This window comes from Poromitra crassiceps (assembly GCF_964638095.1).
Source record: "Poromitra crassiceps genome assembly, chromosome: 27".
Taxonomy (NCBI): Eukaryota; Metazoa; Chordata; class Actinopteri; order Beryciformes; family Melamphaidae; genus Poromitra; species Poromitra crassiceps.
This window is the reverse complement of record NC_139650.1, coordinates 14,632,273-14,651,221: the sequence shown is the minus strand read 5'-3', so window position 1 is coordinate 14,651,221 and position 18,949 is coordinate 14,632,273. Positions and strand designations below refer to the sequence as shown.

At 41.7% G+C, this 18,949-nt stretch overlaps 1 protein-coding gene across 1 annotated transcript in view; it reads right to left on the bottom strand.

Moving 5' to 3' along the window:
- Positions 1-2,764: 2,764 nt before the first annotated feature.
- The window catches only part of rims4 (regulating synaptic membrane exocytosis 4), a gene marked incomplete at its 3' end in the record, with an annotated part of 83,190 nt that continues 67,005 nt past the window's right edge, over positions 2,765-18,949 (bottom strand). The window contains exons 3-6 of the mRNA XM_083661623.1: positions 16,802-16,914; positions 11,286-11,387; positions 7,260-7,399; positions 2,765-2,983 (exon numbers count right to left, since the gene is read on the bottom strand). Of these exons, the coding sequence (XP_083517749.1) occupies positions 2,765-2,983; positions 7,260-7,399; positions 11,286-11,387; positions 16,802-16,914 (574 nt within the window). The remainder of the gene's footprint in view (positions 2,984-7,259; positions 7,400-11,285; positions 11,388-16,801; positions 16,915-18,949) is intronic.

Here is an 18,949-nt window from a genome sequence, read left to right as displayed (position 1 = left end):
AATTTTAAATATTAAAGTTATTGAAGTGCTGTCTTGGAGTAATTCCTTTCTGTGACATTTTTGGGAGGATTCAGCACCCACAGAGGGTTGAGCACGTTTTTCTGGTATTTTGATTTGTCCTTCTCAGTGAAAATATGGTGTAGCCTACATATGTTTCTCACTTTCTCATAGGATGATTGCGGAATTGGATGTTATCTGGAGGGGAAAATGTAAAAAAAAAAAACATTACTTGGCTTGTGTTAAATTAACCTACCAGTCGTCAATTATAAATGTCGGGCAGCTCTTTATTTTCTGTGGAGCAGTGCTGTAGTGGTAAAAAAAGGTGGATAATTTGTGAGGCAGTTTTCTCACGTCGTGCTGTTATAAAAAAGGTGGATAAATAAACCTCAGTCGCCCACATACAAGACTATATGAGACTCGAACAACTGAAACTGAATCATGTATCCCTATAATATCATTGTATTCTTATCAGCATCATCAACATCATTGTTGTTGTTTATTTTGTGGTTTTCTGGCACATTGGACTAATATACCATCTGGAGTCGGGACAGTTTAAAGAACAAAACGTAATTTATATCATTCAAACCTTAACTCATTCTCCGCCACAGTTTTTCAGAAAATGTCACTATAGCCACCGTCAGGGTTTTTGATCATTTTCATTAATTTTCTAAGACCCACAGAATATTTTCTTCTATGACTACGTAAAGACTGAATATCCCAAAAGAAAGAAGACAGCCTCGACTTTAATATGAAAAAAAAGTATTTATAATAATGTAATGTAATAGCCTTATCGATGCATGTTGCAAATTTTTTTGTTTTTATTTGTTTGTTTGTTTTGTGTGTGATCTGAAATACACAGAACACATAGAACACAGACAGATTGGAGGAATATCTGCTCACTTCGAAAAGTAAATTTTAACCCGTAGTGAGTTGACTGTTCTGTTTTTTTTTACCCAGTAATAAATTTATACTTTTATTTTGAAGGTATGGGTTAGTTGTTGGTTGTATTACACAATAAAAACCCAGTAAAGCCCTTTAAAAAATACCTGTTTTCTTTGCAGCACTTGGGACTTGAGGAAATCCATGCATCTGGCCGTGAGTTGAGGGCCGCTCAATTATTTAATATGCGCGTGCAATTAATAGGCACGAACATTAATAGCGGGCACTTGTCGCAGATTATGTATTTTTAGCACTCGTTATTAGACTCTGATGTCGTGATAGTTTGTTGAGTGCTATATTGATAGGCTAGTTGAATGCACCTATTGTCTTCCATGCGAGAAGTGGAACCGTGTTTTCACAAGAATCATGTATTGCCACTTTACACAACGACTGCGTCATCAGAAATTTCCACTCTGGAACCTGGTTTAACTTTTTTGCGTTTTCAGGTGCCAATAACACGGGTGCGATGGAAACAGAAGGCCCAAACGCAACAAAAGTTTGCTGTTTTATGCCAGGAGTGTTGCCGTGTAAACTAGATCTTAGAGACTGCTGTTGTCACCAGAGCAATAACCATTCAAATTCCATAATTACCATTTAATGCTACTAACCAAATTACCATGGCCAACAGTGAAAGGACCGTTCTATCCCTCCAAGTGGTGCAGACTCTGGGGTCATGATGGCATGGTAGAGAACCATGAATCATTAATCAGTGGATCTCAATCCTGGTCCTTGGGACTCCAAACCCTGCTGGTTTCCATTCTAGCCCTCTAATCAAGGCTGATTTCTGAATGCACTTAAAGTCAATGAACTGCCTGACAGGAGAGCAAACAAGCTTTACTCCGGTTCCTGAAAGTCAGCATTGAGAACCATTGATCTCTAGAATCTAGAGATCTATTCTAGATCATTCCAGAAGGTGAACCATTTCATGCTTATTCTGCTTACAGACACAGAGTACCAAATGAATCTTAACCTTGAACAGCCACGGATGTGAGACAAAAAAAGAAGCTCAAGTCAAAGTGTTCAAAACCAAGACGTCTTGGATTGGTAGAAACAAAGATGTTAAGTTTCATTCTTTCAATTGTCATGCTTTCTAGTCGTTTTGTGCCCAGATCCATTTCACCATACATCCTGTCGTCCCCTTGTTCGTACACAAGGGAAGGTCAAAAACATCACTGCGGTGCAGTTTCACTTCCTCTCCAGACTCGCGCATAATGAGGACACACAAAGACAAAAAGCAGTAGGAGTGACAATGGAATGTATGGCTGTGAAGAAGGAGCCGAAGCAGCCCAAGCATAGCTGAGCACGCAGTATGTTGCCATCTTTGAAGCCTCCTTGTTAAGCAGGTGTCTGTTCTTCCATCAAAGAGAGCTGAAGAGAACTAGATTTCCCTGTGAATCTTAGGGGCGGTCAGTTGCAACATCGAGAGAACTACGTTTCCCACGGTTCTCGGGAACAGTCGGCTGCAACTTCAAGATAACTACATTTCCAAAGAGCGGCAGGGTGGCCTACTGGTTAGTGAGGTCACCCCACAACCAGAGTGGTGTGGTTCAATCCACGGTGTGGCCCCTACCTGTTGAAGTTCCCTTGAGCAACCTTTACCTGCTCCAGGGGTGCTGCAACCTGGCCGACCCTGCACCCAAACCAGAGGGCTGACGTGGATTTAAAAAAGCTTCTCATGAATTGGCTGCAACATCAAAAGAATTAATTTCCCCACGAGACTTAGGAGTGGTCGGTTGCAACATCAGAAGATTTCATTTTGCAGTGAGTCTGAGTTGCGGTCGCAGCAGGGCCCGGTGGCGCTCTCCAGGGACATCTGGGAGGAGTCTTAGTTGCGGTCGCAGCAAGGCCCGATGGTGCTCTCCAGGGACATCTGGGAGGAGTGGCGGATGAGCGGCGCCATCGTCGGGTCCACCATGGAGGAGGTGGGAAAGAGCTTGTACCAGCCAATCACCATCGTGCTGAGTTCCAGCTCCTCCAATAGGATTCGAGCTACGCCCATGAAGCATTTGCGGTCCATCCGGCCGTAGTTGCCCCAAACAATCACCTGTTGGAGAGAGGAGTAAGACACAGCAATCAGGCAGAGCAAACTTCTTGTCCACATTTAGAGTGCACACCTACAATATTCCTATTATATTGGACAATATTAATATTTCAACATTATTTTGGTAGGGTGAGTTAGGACACATTGATGTCATATCCCACTGACAAAAAGAGCCCCGAAAAAGCTCTGATCTCACCTTTCAAATGGTAATGATAAATGGACTGCATTTGTGTAGCGCTTTTATAATCACCGGTTCACACACCAAAGGCGGCAAGCTGCCACGCAGGGTGCTGGCACAGCCATCGGGAGCAATTTGGGGTTCAGTGTCTTGCCCAAGGACACTTCGTCCTTGGGATGTGCTTCAGAAGAAGCAGTGAGAAGCGCTTCTGTTTGGTAACAGAAGAAGATAAACCACAGAAGAAGAACATAAGCACTGTAAGCCCATCCGGGGCAGGTCAGAGTTGACTCGTTCTCTGTTGTGTTGTTAGCTTAGCAGCCTAGCTTGGCATATACAGTAGATATGATCTGATGTCAAGATTATGGACGATTCAATTCAATTGCTGCTCGTATGGAATAAGGCCACATATCGACAACAACAAACAGCAGCGGGAGATAAAGCGGGAGGTGTTATCTGTGATGGACACTCGGACAGCAAACAGAGAAGGCTGTCGGCACTCGGCAGCACAGGAGGTTAGTTAGATAGCCATTTCATGTTCTCATAATTAAATAACAACCATAATGAACCGCGATGTGACAGAAAATGTGTTATTTACAGAGCGCATGCAGCTTGCCCCGTTTGCGCCCGTTATAGCCTGTTTGAGGATACTACTCCGAGCTCAATATCTTCTGTGGGCATCCGAATGAAACCAAAGTTATTTGGGTGAGTAAAACATCATATTTTAAGATGGAAATAAGGTCTGGGGTGTAAAAAACCGTAATTATCCTTTAAGGTTGCCGTTTTTATTAGCAAAATGGCAGGCTATGCAGCATGAAACAATATAATATGAAAAAATAGCGCTGCTTGGCGGACCATTTGCACGCTGAATTTACTAGAAGACCCGGATAACTTTAACTTAATAGACGTACTTGCACATCCATGCCGTCTGTAACCGTGTGCAGCCGAGACCAGACGTTGCAGTATACAGTGTTTGCGGAGATTTCCGTGTGTATGAAGCATTACCCGCGCATTATTGGACAATACAATGTCAATCTTACCAGTCTATCCAATCAACAACCAATTTGATTGAATAAATCAATTGATTGGTAGTGATTGGTGAGGGTGGTTGAGGCTTCACTGTTCCCTGTGAATTGTGTCTGTTTTTTGACCAATCATAGATTAGCATGAGATAAGTTACAGAGGAAATTAAATGCCCAAGGGGGTAATGTCAATGTTGCCTAACCCTGACGGCACAGACAGACCCAGACAGACTCTGCATGCCTCTCCTTTCCATCAGTGCCCTACAGGTGTCACTGTTTAAGCATTTTAAGAAGATCAGCCATGACTTTTATGAAGAAAAAGCACATTTGATTGATATTTTACTTAAATATATTATAAAATATATATATTATTATATAAAATATATATATTATTATATAAAATCCCCCATCTCTTCTAAAAAATAAGGAAGGCTCATCCTCCCTTGCATACATTAATAACCTCCACTGATTTACAGTCTATGGCGTGCACACACAGGGGTTGATGCAGTGGTTTGTGAGACCCTTTTAATTCCTGCTCCTGGTGTGTGTGTGTGTGTGTGTGTGTGTGTGTGTGTGTGTGTGTGTTTGTGTGTGTGTGTGTGTGTGTGCATGCGTGCGTGCGTGCGTGCGTGTGTGCGTGTGCATGTGTAGCTACAGTAGGTGTCCTCTGTGTGTGATAACCTCAGGGCTAATCTCAGATGAACCCACATCTTGTCATGAGATGGACGAAATAATCAATAGCTGTCAGTGTGCACGTGTGTGATTTCCACAGAGACGGTGTCCAAATCTCATCCAATCTATTCTCATCTTTAAAGGGGATCTATCTCTCTTTCTGTCTGCCTGAGATTCAGCTGTCCAAATAAGGTCACGACCTCTATAGCTTAGGACAGAGAGAGACAGAGAGACAGAGAGAGAGAGAGAGAGAGAGACAGAGAGAGAGAGAGAGAGAGAGAGACAGAGAGAGAGAGAGAGAGAGAGACAGAGAGGTAATGATTGGTTAATGATGATCGGTTTACGAGGTTTGGTTGTTGGTCAGAAAAAAATAGCCATCCCTAACACACACACACACACACACACACACACACACACACACACACACACACACACCACTAACCGACTTCCTGCTGACATGTATCAATCTATTTCAGGTAGAGACGGGGTATCGGTATCAGGATACTGGTATCATGTGTCGATACTGACGTAATTCACATATCAGATATTGGACTGCCTTCACCGATCCACGTTCCAATCCTGATTCCATTCACAGCTTGCGCTGGACCATGAACCCAGCGTAACATAACACGAGACACTGCTAGTAAGTAATAGTAGTAGTAGTAGTGAGCTAGTAATGAGCAGTTAGCTAACGCAACAACATGTCCTTAGTTTTGGAGATACTAGGTGGAATTCCCCCATGTTGTCCTGGGTTAAAACAGAGAGCTGCACCCCCCACCGAAGCAGAGCATCTCACCGACAGAGACAACAGGAGTGGGAGGAAACAAAGCATCTCATGGCTACTCCGATGCTGTAAACCAGAGCCATGTATATAGAAGAGTCGCGACATCTACGTTCACTCCAATAGACCAGTTTTTTTACTCTCAAGAGTTCCCGGGAGTAAGGTTCTGGTTTAAGTTCTGTCGAGTTGCAGCAAAATGGACAGTTTGTGATGTATTTTGAAAGGGTCCAACGGTTAAAGAATCAAATTGTACACTATCTGCTTTATTTTAGCATTCAAAAGTAGCGCGAGCCTCCTTCCTGGCTGTTCATTGGCTACTGAGTCACGCATTTTGGACCTCCACTGACGCCACTCTCTTACTAGATTGCTCTGCTGTAAACAAAAGATGAACAGCCAATCGAAACTAGCTGTGCAAATACAAGACTTGAGGCTTTGTTCCCCCTGTTTTCAGCAGAAAAACAACTTGAGTTTTATTTAACAAGATACATGTATTTGCTGATCCTAAAACGTCTTCATTTTATATGGAATGGATAGTTCAAATCATGGTGTACTAATGCAAAAAATGAAAAAAACTATTTTTTTCAAGAAATACACTTTGTGCCTAGTCGAAAACTGAAACGGCCGAGTTGCGGTACCTAACGCCAGGGAGTGTCACATATTTCACAGGGCAAAAAAAAGTTAATTTCCTACCCTGCCCAGGAGTCAAGTTCAAAATTTGATCTGGTTTGTGGAATTTACCTGGACTCAACTGGGATGGTTTTAATCAAATTGCAGCTCCAAACTATAGTGTTATCTTGTGTATAAGCTCATTATAGATCAGTTCTCACCATTGCCAGCAATGTTAAAACCACTAAATGTGATATTCAGCGCTAGTAGATGCTATTAAGCTGCCTTCACATGATAAGTGATCTCTTCTCTCACTGCAAGGTAGAGCGTCAAAAGTTTAGCCATAAGTAGGTCAGAGTTTAAATAATTTTTGTGCAACGTGGCAAATTCGACACCAGCGTTGCCGCCTAGTTGGGAAGCACCACTCTCCCCATAGGAAAACAACGGCACAGTGGGTGCAGAGCTGTTTAACAGTGGATGTGTGGGGGGCTTAATATATCTAGGGAGACAGGCGAATTATTGTGGTGAGCAGTGAAGGAAGCCATGCCCACTTTCTGTGTTGAGAGACTTGTTCCTTCCAGCCTGTCTAAGCATCGTCCGCTCGCTGCTTCGTGCCTGTGGCTTTGTATGTTGTTGCCCCACACGGCCATTTATACATAGAGTCACAAGGCAAGGATTGTGAGGGTTTGTGGATCAAGCTGTGAATGTGATTGGAGAAATGAAGCGGCCGTGCCTATGTGTTTCATACACTGTGTTTACGTTTGAATTGATGCTATATCTAGTGGGCAAAAAAACAGCACATTTAGTGCCCTTAAGAAACACACTTTCTGTCTCTGTCTTTTTCTGTTCTCAGATGACTGGATGACTGGACGGATTTGATTTAGGGTCACCTGGGTCACACCTTGGGTCACCCCCTTGCTGTGCAGGTTCTCAGAGGTTCCTACCTGCACCGCCTTGCCCTGTAGGCTCTCAGAGGTTTCTACCTGCACCACCTTGCTGTGGGGACTCTCGGGAGGTTCCTACCTGCACCACCTTGCCATGCGGGCTCTCGGAGAAGACCAGCACCTGGTTGTAGAGCGGGTCCAGAGACTTCCTCACAGACTTGGTCTTCTTCTTGGACACACACATCCCGTTCTCCAGTAGGTACACTTTGATGTAGGCCGCTGCAAACACAGCACACAACAAAACACTGCATTAAAGTCAATGATCTGACACTTAGCAGACAACAAAACACTGCATTAAAGTCAATGATCTGACACTTAGCAGACAACAAAACACTGCATTAAAGTCCCTGCTCTCAAACTCTGGGGGCATGTCCACTGAAGTGTCCCCAGCACTTACGGCTATGTTTACTCTTAACGTTAATGTTACCGCTCATTGCTTTGGGAGCCGTCATACTGTTTTGCCAGTTGATTGGCTGGTTACGTTGTAATTTCAGGAAATGGCTGCATGTGGGCGGCTAGAAGTCCAGACTGATACGTGATGTGAGATCACATGATCAGGATGCTTTTACCTGGCTCAATTTCAAGCCTTTGAGTTCCCATTTTACCTCCCATGTTGGCAACAGCAGCCAAAATAATATGGGTTATACCTTCTACTGGATCTACTGGCTGGAGGAGTACCCCCCTCCCCCATACACACACAGGCACACACACACACACACACACACACACACACACACACACGCACGCACACACACAGGCTTTTCATCCTGCATGTTAGATGACAAGATTAAATATTAGGCACGCTGAAATCTGGAACAAGTCTTTATATGGCTTTCCTTTCATCTCTCTCTTGCTCTCCTCCTCCCTCTCTCCCTCCCTCTGTCTCTTTATCTCTCTGCCCCCCTCTCTCCCTCTCCCCCTCTCTCTCCCCCCCCCCCCCCAGACATTGTTTTCCTTGCTGATGCTGTTCTTCTTAGAGGGGGAGCCACAGAGGGGGCTGCTCTAACATGATGCAGCCAGAGGGGGCGCCACAGAGGGAGCAGATAGTTTGTTGTTACACAATCCAAATAAAACGCAGGAAGTAAAGCAGGTTCAAGCAGAACACTAATGAGGGTTTCCAACTTCCAATCCATTTAGGTGTTCCAGTGCCGGGGCTCTAATCAGTGTCTTCCTTGCACCTGTTTTACTTCCTCAACAGCTCAACAGTGACCGCCCACTTTTTCTCAGCTCCCGTTCAATCAGAGAACTCACCATTCGTTTTCGCCATAGATGACGTTTAGAAAAATCCTTATATAAAGAGTTTTAAGCCTGGAACCAAGCCAACCAGCCACCTAGTGAATCATGAGTGACCATCAAACATTTCATTTGGAGCAAAAAAATCAAAAGCACGAAAAAAAATCTATTTTTGATTTTCTTGTTGTTGTTTTGTTGATGTTTTTAGTTTTAGTGTTGACTCCAAATGAAATGTTTTATGGTCACTCACAATTCACTAGGTGGCTGGTTGGCTTGGTTCCAGGCTTAAAACTCTTTATATAATTAAGCAAAAGCTCATGACAGGCCGTGGTATACGGTCATCAGGGGTTCAAGCCCCAAAGGGGCGGCAAACCCTATTGTATTTGCTGTGTTTATTCTTTCATTCTTATTCTTTCTTATTCTTATTCTTCCGTAAAAGTGTATGCACATCAGAAACCATAAGGCCCACAGTAGCCAAACTTTGCACATAGTTTGGAAATGTCACCCACTATACTGAGGGACCAAAAATTACACCAATCTACCAAATTTCGGCGATATAACAGCCCCCTTTTCACGTTTTTAGGCCTACACAGGTAATTTTAGGACATTGTGACATCATCACCATAACCATCAATATCATTGGGCCAATATCTGGTCCAATGACAGATATTGGTGGTTACTAGATGCCCTATCTGTAGGGACCATGTTAATGTAATAGAGACTTGGGTTGAGGACATACATTTGGGCAAAGCGAGGCTGGGCACCTGATTCAGCCTGGAGAGGCCCCATTCGCTGGACTACCCTGACTTGGAAAATGACAGAGGGAGAGAATTTGGAGAATGTTCGCTCTCGTACAGCAAGACTGGAGACTGAGAGTGTTCTCTGTTCTCTGTTCTCTAGATGCTGGAGACTGAGAGTGTTCTCTGTTCTCTGTTCTCTAGATGCTGGAGACTGAGTGTTCTCTGTCTGTTCTCTAGATGCTGGAGACTGAGAGGGTTCTCTGTTCTCTGTTCTCTAGATGCCCTAGAAACATTTGGTAACACTTTATTTTCAGGTCCACTTATTAACCACTAACTAGCTGATTATTAGTATGCATAGTAGGGCTGACCAAAATGCTTCGAAGCTTCAATCGATGCCATTGGTAATCGATTTCCAAATCAGTATTCAAATGCTTCGTTTTTCTTCTGAATTTTTTTGAAATAGTAATCCAACATTATTCATTATGCATCAACATTAATTATTATTACTTATTCTCTCAGATAAGGACATTGTGCCTCACAGCTCTCATCTAACATTACTTACCAGCACTGAAACTGTGACAGTTTGACCATGCAGCCACCAGGGCCTACTGTAGATATGAGCAAATTCCTTTTTATGGGCTATGGCTGTAATTTATTTGATGTGCTTATTGCAAATTCTTTATCCATTTTTGTTTCAATAAAAAGGAAAATCCTTGATGTCAGATTTTTCTCCTCGCCTCTCATTGTTACTACGTGCCCCGCACCACCGTCGAACCTTCAAATCTATTCGAATACTTGTCACTGAATCTTCAAAGCCCAAAAATTGTATTCGGGGACAGCCCTACATATTAGTAGCATATTAGCTATTGATTATCCATTATAAAGCACTTATTAATGCCTTATTCTGCATGATCATATTCTACCACTACTAGGCAATTAACTAAGAGTTTGCCCTCAATAACCTCCTAATTACTGCTTATTCATAGTAAATAAGCAAGTTGTTGTGCATGAATTATGATCTTAATAGGCTTTGCTCAGTATGGGCATTATAAGGTGGTAATATCACAAGAATAACTATTCTCTGTTAATAACTCTTAATAATATGGTCTATTCCTATCTAAGAAAACAAAACTACAAGTATTATAGTGTCCAATTAACTCAAAATTAAGAATATGTTCCCCAATCTAAAGTGAGGTCTTATTCATAAATAATTGACTAGTAGTTTGACACTTATTAACCCAAACAGGTTCCCTATTCTAAAGCTGCCTCCTCTTCACACGGTAATTCGACTATAACACAAAACTCCTGCAATTAACAGACCCTATTCGGTATGTTACACGTTACATGTTTTTTTAGGTCTACTATGATTCACATGTCTATTCCCATTCAGTGGTAGAGAACAAAGTCAACACAAGTTTTTAATGGACCACTTTTTAAAATATCAAAGAACAGATGTACTACTGACAAGAGCTGTGAGGTGTTATTTGCAGTTGTTTTGTGTTGTAGTCGACTTACTAACTGTGAAGAGGAGGCAACTTTAGAATAGGGAACCTGTTTGGGTTGTGTCATGCATACTGATGTATACATGACACAATAATAAAATATGACCTAACCTAACGTCTATACCTAACTATACCTATAACGTGTATATATAACCTTTATATAACGTTTATATAACCTATAACGTCTATACCTAACCTAACCTCTATAAGGTCACCAACAGATTGGATTGATTCACTGACAGATGCTGACGCACTGGCTGCTTGCTTGTTGCTTGCTTGATTGATAGATCAGTGGTTCCCAAGCTGAGGTACTCGTACCCCTATGGGTACATGGAGGTACTACACAGGGTACTTGAGAGAAATAAGAAAATAGAAAAATGTACAAATAAATCATGAAAATATATGAAATGTTAAAATAAATCTCGTCAGGAGGCAATAATTGCAACTCGTTCAATCCATTTCTTATTTTGTAATGTCATTCTTCAAAAGGTGGGTTATCATTCATTCATTGTGCCATATTTATATCATATCATATAGTTTTCTCTAGGGGGTACATGGATTCAGAAATCAGGGAAAAGGGGTATTGAAGCCAACACGTTAGATAACCACTGCTGTAGATTGCTTGCTGACCTGGAGGTCCCTTGGAGCCTGGTTTCATGGTGAGTCCTCTGGCCTGGACCACCTCCACCTCCAGACAGCCATTCCTCTCCATCAGGCCGATCTCCACATCACCTGTAGGGGGCGCAAACGCACAGTGACGTGTGAACAGTGTTGCCAACTCTTTTCCAAGCAAAGTCGCTATTGGCTGTTCAGAAAGTTGTTAGAAGTCGCTCTGATGTCCCATGCTAATTTGCATATCAATATCTATGCAGAAAAATGCACGCCTCGGCGTAGCCATTGTAATCATTGATTGTGGTAATATTAAGTGCTGAGTCCGCCCGCCTGGGCCAGATTCGGCGTACGCCGTTAGAAATGACAAGTAAACCCTATCCTGCTGCTGCAGTGGAGGAGAGAAGGAAGAGGAGGGGCTGCACTGAAGCGCTGTGTTTATCAGACAAGCAGAGAGAAGGAGAGAGAAAACCCGGCAGCAGCCTCACCAGTTTATAGGCAAAATCCGTTGGGATTCAACTGGATTCAACACATTAACATTGCTTCCCATCCAGGGGCGGTTCTAGGCCTTTTTTGGGTGGGCTTTAGCCCACCCAAAAATAGTCTCAGCCCACCCAAAAAAATAGAGGCAAAAAAAACTTGTTTTTTTTTTTGTTTGTTTGTTTTCAAATCCATGGTGGTCATTAGTAGCAGTTTAAAGTACATTTTCTCAGATTTATTGGTGTCTTTCTAGTCACACAATTTAATAGTCAGTGTTTCCCATACACTGATCTATTTGTGGTGGTACACCCTACATAGATTTTGACCCCCACAAATACTGCCACATATTAATTTCAACTAGTTGACTGCAAACTCCTGCTTTAGTGCTTACAGTATATTATTATCTTGTCGGAATATTATTCCAGCCAATAAGTTAGGAAGTTCCCTTTTGATTTAATTTTACTTTTGTTTTGCCTACAAAGCAAAATGTTACTTTACTTGAAACTCCCCTGAAGCGATTTTGGTATTATTTATGCAAGCATAATTCTACCATATAGTAACCTGTATGCAGAATATATATACTGTAGTATATATAGGGAAACAATTACTTTTTAATCGCTGTAAAACCACAGAACGGTAAAGAAGATATTGATGTGTGTAGTTCTTCATAGATCTAGTCTCTTCATTTTGATCTCAAAGTGCGCCAGTTTGATCCATTTTTTACCCTTAAAATTTTCTTTCTTTGGGTGGGCTCAGAGATGGGCGAAAATACATCATAAAGTATTTTGATACAAATTACAAATACTTGCTCAAAAAATGTATCACAATACAAATACAAAATACCTGTCTGAAAATGTATTTGAGATACAAATACGTATTTTGTATTTTGAAAATACATGAAAATACATTTTATAAAAACTTATAAAGAGCTGCAACGATTAGTCAATTCATAGATGAATTGCCAAATATTAAATTAATTGCCTATTTTGATGATCTATTAATCATTTAGAGACATTTCTTTAAGGAAAATGTCCTAATTCTCTGATTTCAGCTATTCAAAAGTGAAATTTTCTGGTTTCCTTAGACAGTAAATCCTCTCTTTAGTCCTCTGTCACAGTATGTGTACTCCCTAACACACTGCAGTTCTTCCATTTTAGTTTTAGTTGTTTTTCAGCAGAACTAATTTCTCCTTCAGCTCAGCTGTTAATCACCTTCTGTGAGGGCTTTTGACTTAAAGGCAGCATTTCTGCATGTTAACCTCAAGTTCTGGAACTTTGACTATGTTTAGCCATAGATATCTGACATCATAACACAATATAGAAATAACTGAAATAGGTAAAAGGCATAGTAGGTCCCCTTTAAACAACTTCACATTCACCACCATGTCAGTAACTTGTCGTCACAGTATTTATTTAACGTGCAAACATATTTATACAACTAGAAAAGGTTACATTTCAGGAATTGAATGCCCTGATGCACATCCTGTCTAAGGTTGTGAAATTGTGAATCGGTGAGAGGAACGATGAGAAACTGCATCTCAAACAAAAAAGGCCTTCCATGAAATTGGACTCTTGTTCAAATCCTTACATCCTTAAAATGACTTCCCCTCCTTCTGCTTCATAAACAAAATCCAAAACAACCTGGCTATCTAGAACATAATTACTAAAGAACAATCACTCACTGAATACAACTTTCCACTATCAGCAGTGGTAACACCATTCTAGTGTCAAAATCTGCACAGCCATCATTATGCACAGTGAAGCTCAGACATCCTTGTAGCAACAGAAAGACATTTTTGATTTTCATTAGGGTACTTTGGTGTTCAGTTATAGTTTTTCAGTATAACTAATTTCTCCATCTATTCAAATCAGGTTTATGACAGTTAGTTGTTTTTCAGTACAACTAATTTCTCCTATTCAAATCAGGTTTCAGTTTAGTTCAGTTAGGGTTTTTTTCAGTACAACTTATTTCTCAATCTATTCATATCAGGTTTTAGTATAGTTCAGTTAGTTTTTTTTTTCCAGTACAACTTATTTCTTCAGCTATTCACATCAGGTTTCAGTTTAGTTCAGTTAGTTAGTTTTTCAATACAACTTCTTTCTCAATCTATTCTGAATCATATCAGGTTTCAGTTTAGTTCAGTTAGTTGTTTTTTCAACTTATTTCTCCATCTATTCATATCAGGTTTCAGTTTAGTTCTTTTTAGTACAACTAATTTCTCCATCTTTTCACATCAGGTTTCAGTTCAGTTTAGTTCACTTAGGTCGGGTTCACACCAGAAAGTCCGGGTCCTTGGTTCGGGCCAGAGAAGAGGATGATACATTGTTTCGTTTTTCAGCTGGTTCGGTTTGCGTTCACAAGGCCAAAATCCACTAGTCCTGCCCACACGAACCAAAGTCACGTGGGCAGAAATCTCGTTCTATTATCCACATTATTTTTGTGAGGCTCCGCTGTAAAATAATTCTGGGAGCAATATCTGGACTAGAACGTGAGCAGCTGTGTGTTTACGCTTGTTGGCTTGACGCTGCCTGGATACTACTCTGCACTGTATGAGCGAGAAGCGCCTGGCTAGCGGGGTAATCTGCACTGCAGCGCGTGCCTCCCGGTGCCTCCTCGCATCGCATTTCCTTGTTGAACTCCGACGTTAAAAGTTTGCTCGTTACAAAATAACACTAGTTTTGGGAATGTAGCCTAATAATGTTTTCTATCACATCCGCTAACCTGTTGCTCGTTGAACAAGTCGGCATTTATCACCTCAGCTGCAACGTTTACAGACGGGTACATAGACGCGCTGTGTTGTGTCCCTTTTTACAGTCTATGGTTGTGTCAAGCTAGACGTAACGGGGGAAGAGGACAGCAGAAGGAAGCATCATGGTGCATCATGGCCGCCAAAAATAAGGTGGATTGGCCATACAATTTGTCAGGGCAAAAGTAAACAAACCCTGCCACTAGTCATTTGTGTCTGTTTGTGATGTCGCTGGTAACGAGACAAGATAAGCTAGCTAACTGTTACAGCTAGCAAGCAGCTTCTTCTTCAGCGGGAGCTTCCAAAACAGGAAATAACCAAAAAAATCAACACAAAAAACCACGTGCTTCCTCCGACTAGTCCAGGTGGTGTTCACACCAGAAATGGGCCGCTCCAGAGTTCGCTTGAGAGCAGACCGAGACCACCTCTCACAGGCGAACCAGAGCGCGGTTTTTAGTCCGCACCAGAGTTCGAGTAGGAGCGTTCACACCGACCCTATGGACCGTACTAAAGGGGAAAGGTCCGATAGACCGGACTAAACAAGGCTGGTGTGAACCCGCCCTTAGTTGTTTTTAGTACAACTAATTTCTCCTATTCAAATCAGGTTTCAGTTCAGTCCAGTTAGTTGTTTTTTAGTACAAGTAATTTCTCTGTTTATTCATATCAGGTTTCAGTTTAGTTCACTTAGTTGTTTTTAGTACAACTAATCTCTCCATCTTTTCACATCAGGTTTCAGTTCAGTTAGTTGTTTTTCAATACACCTTATTTCTCCAACTTTTCATATCAGGTTTCAGTTCAGTTTAGTTCACTTAGTTGTTTTTAGTACAACAAATTTTTTCTCCTATTCAAATCAGGTTTCAGTTCAGTCCAGTTAGTTGTTTTTTAGTACAAGTAATTTCTCTGTTTATTCATATCAGGTTTCAGTTTAGTTCACTCAGTTGTTTTTAGTACAACTCATTTCTCCATCTTTAGTTTTAACCTGTGTCAATGTTTACATGTGTCAATTTGAGAATAAAAAGAAAAATGTATTTTATGTATTTGAAATACACAAAATACAAGATCTGAAAGTATCTTGATACAAATTACATCTCATTTTTCTCTGCCCAGCCAAATACAAATTACAAAATACAAAAAAGTAGTTGAAATACGTATTTCAAATACAAGTATTTCAAATACTGCCCATCTCTGGGTGGGCTGAGCCCACCCAAAGCTCTGATGCTAAAACCGCCCCTGTTCCCATGGTCAGGAAAAGTCGCCAGATTTGTCGCTAGTCGATTTTGAGAAATAAAGTCACCATAGGGGATCTGAAAAGTAGCTAAATATAGCGACAAAGTCGTCAAGTTGCCAACACTGTGTACGAAGCTGAATTCAGATTACACCACAATTCATAGCTTTCAAGGGGCGTTACGTGCTGCCGGGAACGCCCACCTGGCGGTCAAAAAAAAACTTGTTCATTCCGTTGCCTGCGAGTCGACTCACGCTGTTTGTTCAGCCAAAGTGCCGGATAGCCTACCTGTTGTGCTATCGGTTGCACTAAACCGACGAGGAGACACGCCTGGCTTGTGTTTTACAGAATCCCGTCGGAGAAAGAAAGGAGAAGGTTGTGGATTTGTGCGACGTGGTTCAGTCGCTGGCGAGGGCAAAAAAAATTGCTTTTTTTTCTACCATCAAAGTACACACGTCTTTGCTCTTTGCGGCCAACATTTCATCAAAGGTAAGCTCAAGTAACGTTAACGGGGTATTAATCATTATTGTAAACAAGAAATATTCATCTCATATTGCTTTGAAAACACGACATGTGTATTTTGTTTTTGTTGAATAAAACGACATTTGATTGACAATTTATGTGTTGTGTGATCAGATGGTCACAGTGTGAGGTGCAATGACGACTATTCTTGAATGCCTTTTTATATTAAAACACGTTTATGTCATAAACGTGTCAAGACATAACATCCTATATATAAGGATATACTGTATATATATATATTTAGGTAGTTGCTTGCTTGATTGATCAAGCAAGATATATATATATATATATATATATATATATATATATATATATATATATTATATTAGTTATATATCTATAGTTATATATATATATATCTATATATATCTATATATATATATATATATACGTATACGTATACGTATGATTATGATGATATTGATTTCAACCATATCGTCCAGCCCTATCTTTGGTATAGCCCTCCCTGGACAAAAATGCGCCAGCCGCCACTGTTGTGTCAGGCATAGAGGCCCAGCTGTAAAATACTGTCAGTATTATAAATGGGATTTCCTCCAGTCTTACCCATCGATGTGGTAGCCAGCGTCTGTCGTCCGACGAACTGGGCAGGTCCCATCCCATCCAGGAAGTCACTGAACTGGGTGTCCGACGCCAGACACATCCCACTGTAGTTCAGACTGGAGAGAGAGATGGGTGGAGGGGAGAGAGAGAGAAAGGGAGAGGGGGAGAGAGAGGGAGAGAGAGTTCAAAGTGGTCACCTTCAATTGTACTTCAATTAGGGAGAGATAGAGCAAGGAAGAGAAGGAAAGATAGTGAGAAGGTGAGACTGTGTGTGTGTGTGTGTGTGTGTGTGTGTGTGTGTGTGTGTGCGTGTATCTGTGTGAGTGGTGTGTGTGTGTGTGCGCGTGCGTGCGTGTGTGTGTATCTGTGTGTGTGTGTGTGTGTGTGTGTGCATCTGTGTGTGTGTGTGTGTGTTGTTGTTGTTGTTGTTGTTATTTACACATATAAAAACAATTACAAAAAAATACAATATATAATCAGCATTGAATGTGCAGGAGAATTGCCTAAAAACCCTCCAGGGGCTTAGGTGTGGCATTCTCCAGGTAGCGTATTATCATCAGATTTTCATCAGTATAAAATACCCCCCCCCCCCCCATATCCCTCCACCCACACCCACACACACACACACACACACACACACACACACACACACATAATCCATACAAGTGGAATAAACGCTAAACACTAAAGTGGGCACTTACTGTATGCTGTGTGTGTGCGTGCGTGCGTGCATGCGTGCGTGCATGCGTGCAAACACGCGTGTGTGCGTGCATGTGTGTGTCCTCCATGGGCAGCAGTGAAAGAGATACTCAACACTTTTTCCACTTTTTACTGCTGAAAATCAATATACAGTATATTGGAAATTATTCATTCTTGATGAATCCAGGTCAAAGTCCTGACATTTACTGTAAAACTGAGTAATTCCTCATCTCTTCTCACATACCCATGCAGTTCCATACAATCTGAAAAGGCAAAAAGGCCAGCTGTAGACTCACATTTCCCTCTCTTTCTATTGGCAGAGCTCATGATCAGTGACATAGCTCGATCAGTGACGTCACCAAACCCAGCCCGCCAAAGTTTATAAAAGGGGTTGCACACACAGCACGCCTTGTAGTGAGTGTGGAGAATAGTTGTTGTTGAGTAGAGATAGAGAGAGAGATTTGTGGAGCATTTGATTAGAGTGCATAGCGTAAATTGTAGTTGTGTGTTTGTAGTATTTAGTAGATTAGGTTTAGTTTTAGAGTGCGTCAGATAGCAGGTTGTGTGTTTGTAAAAAAAAAAGTGTCTGTTTGTGTGTTTGTTCGTTTGTTAGAGTTTAGTGGCCAGGGACAGGTTAGGGATAGTCATGGGTTGTGTTGTGTTCCCGGGTGCAACAACTACACCGGTGCACAAGTTTCCCGGAGACCCGGACATCAGGCGGGAATGGCTCCAACAACTGGGCCTAGCACACCCGCAGCATCATCGAGAGGGTGTTTGCATCCTTCATTTCCCACCGGATAGTTTCTCCAACCACATGGAGGTGGATATGGGTTTTCAAAAGGTGCTGAAGCTGAAACCCAACGCTGTACCCAGTGCCACACTATTGCCTAGGCCCAATCCCCAACCCTCAACAACTCCCACTCCCCTGGAGGCAGCGCCCGTGTCACGGCCACCACCACGCCCGCTCCAGGTGAGTCCAGGTTAACCTGAGGATGTGATGAATATAGCAATTAAGTTGCGTTGTTTTATGTGAATATTACAGCTGGTTAGAATGCATTTCAAGGAACTGATCTAGTTTTCTTTGCAAGGCCAATGCTATTATTATCCAACGCCATTATTAGCCTTAGCTGATAGCTAACTTTGCTAACTCCAACATTAGCTCCATCAGAGCCGTATCGAAAAACACAGCTCAACTCCGCTAACTTTAGGCTAAATTAGCTTATTCTCTCTATGGTCCACATTGACTCCAGAGCTTGCTCTTAAAGACCAGCTGAAATGACATCTCAGGGTTTGTGATAATGTATCAGACTGAAAACAAACATTGCCCTGACTGAAAGAGGGTTGAGAGGCGGGACATAGCGTGTCAATGATTATATTTGACCGTTCTGGGGACTGGAGTTGATGGCGTGTTCTGCCCCCAAATCCAGTGGGATTCAGCATGTTTTGCCTCTA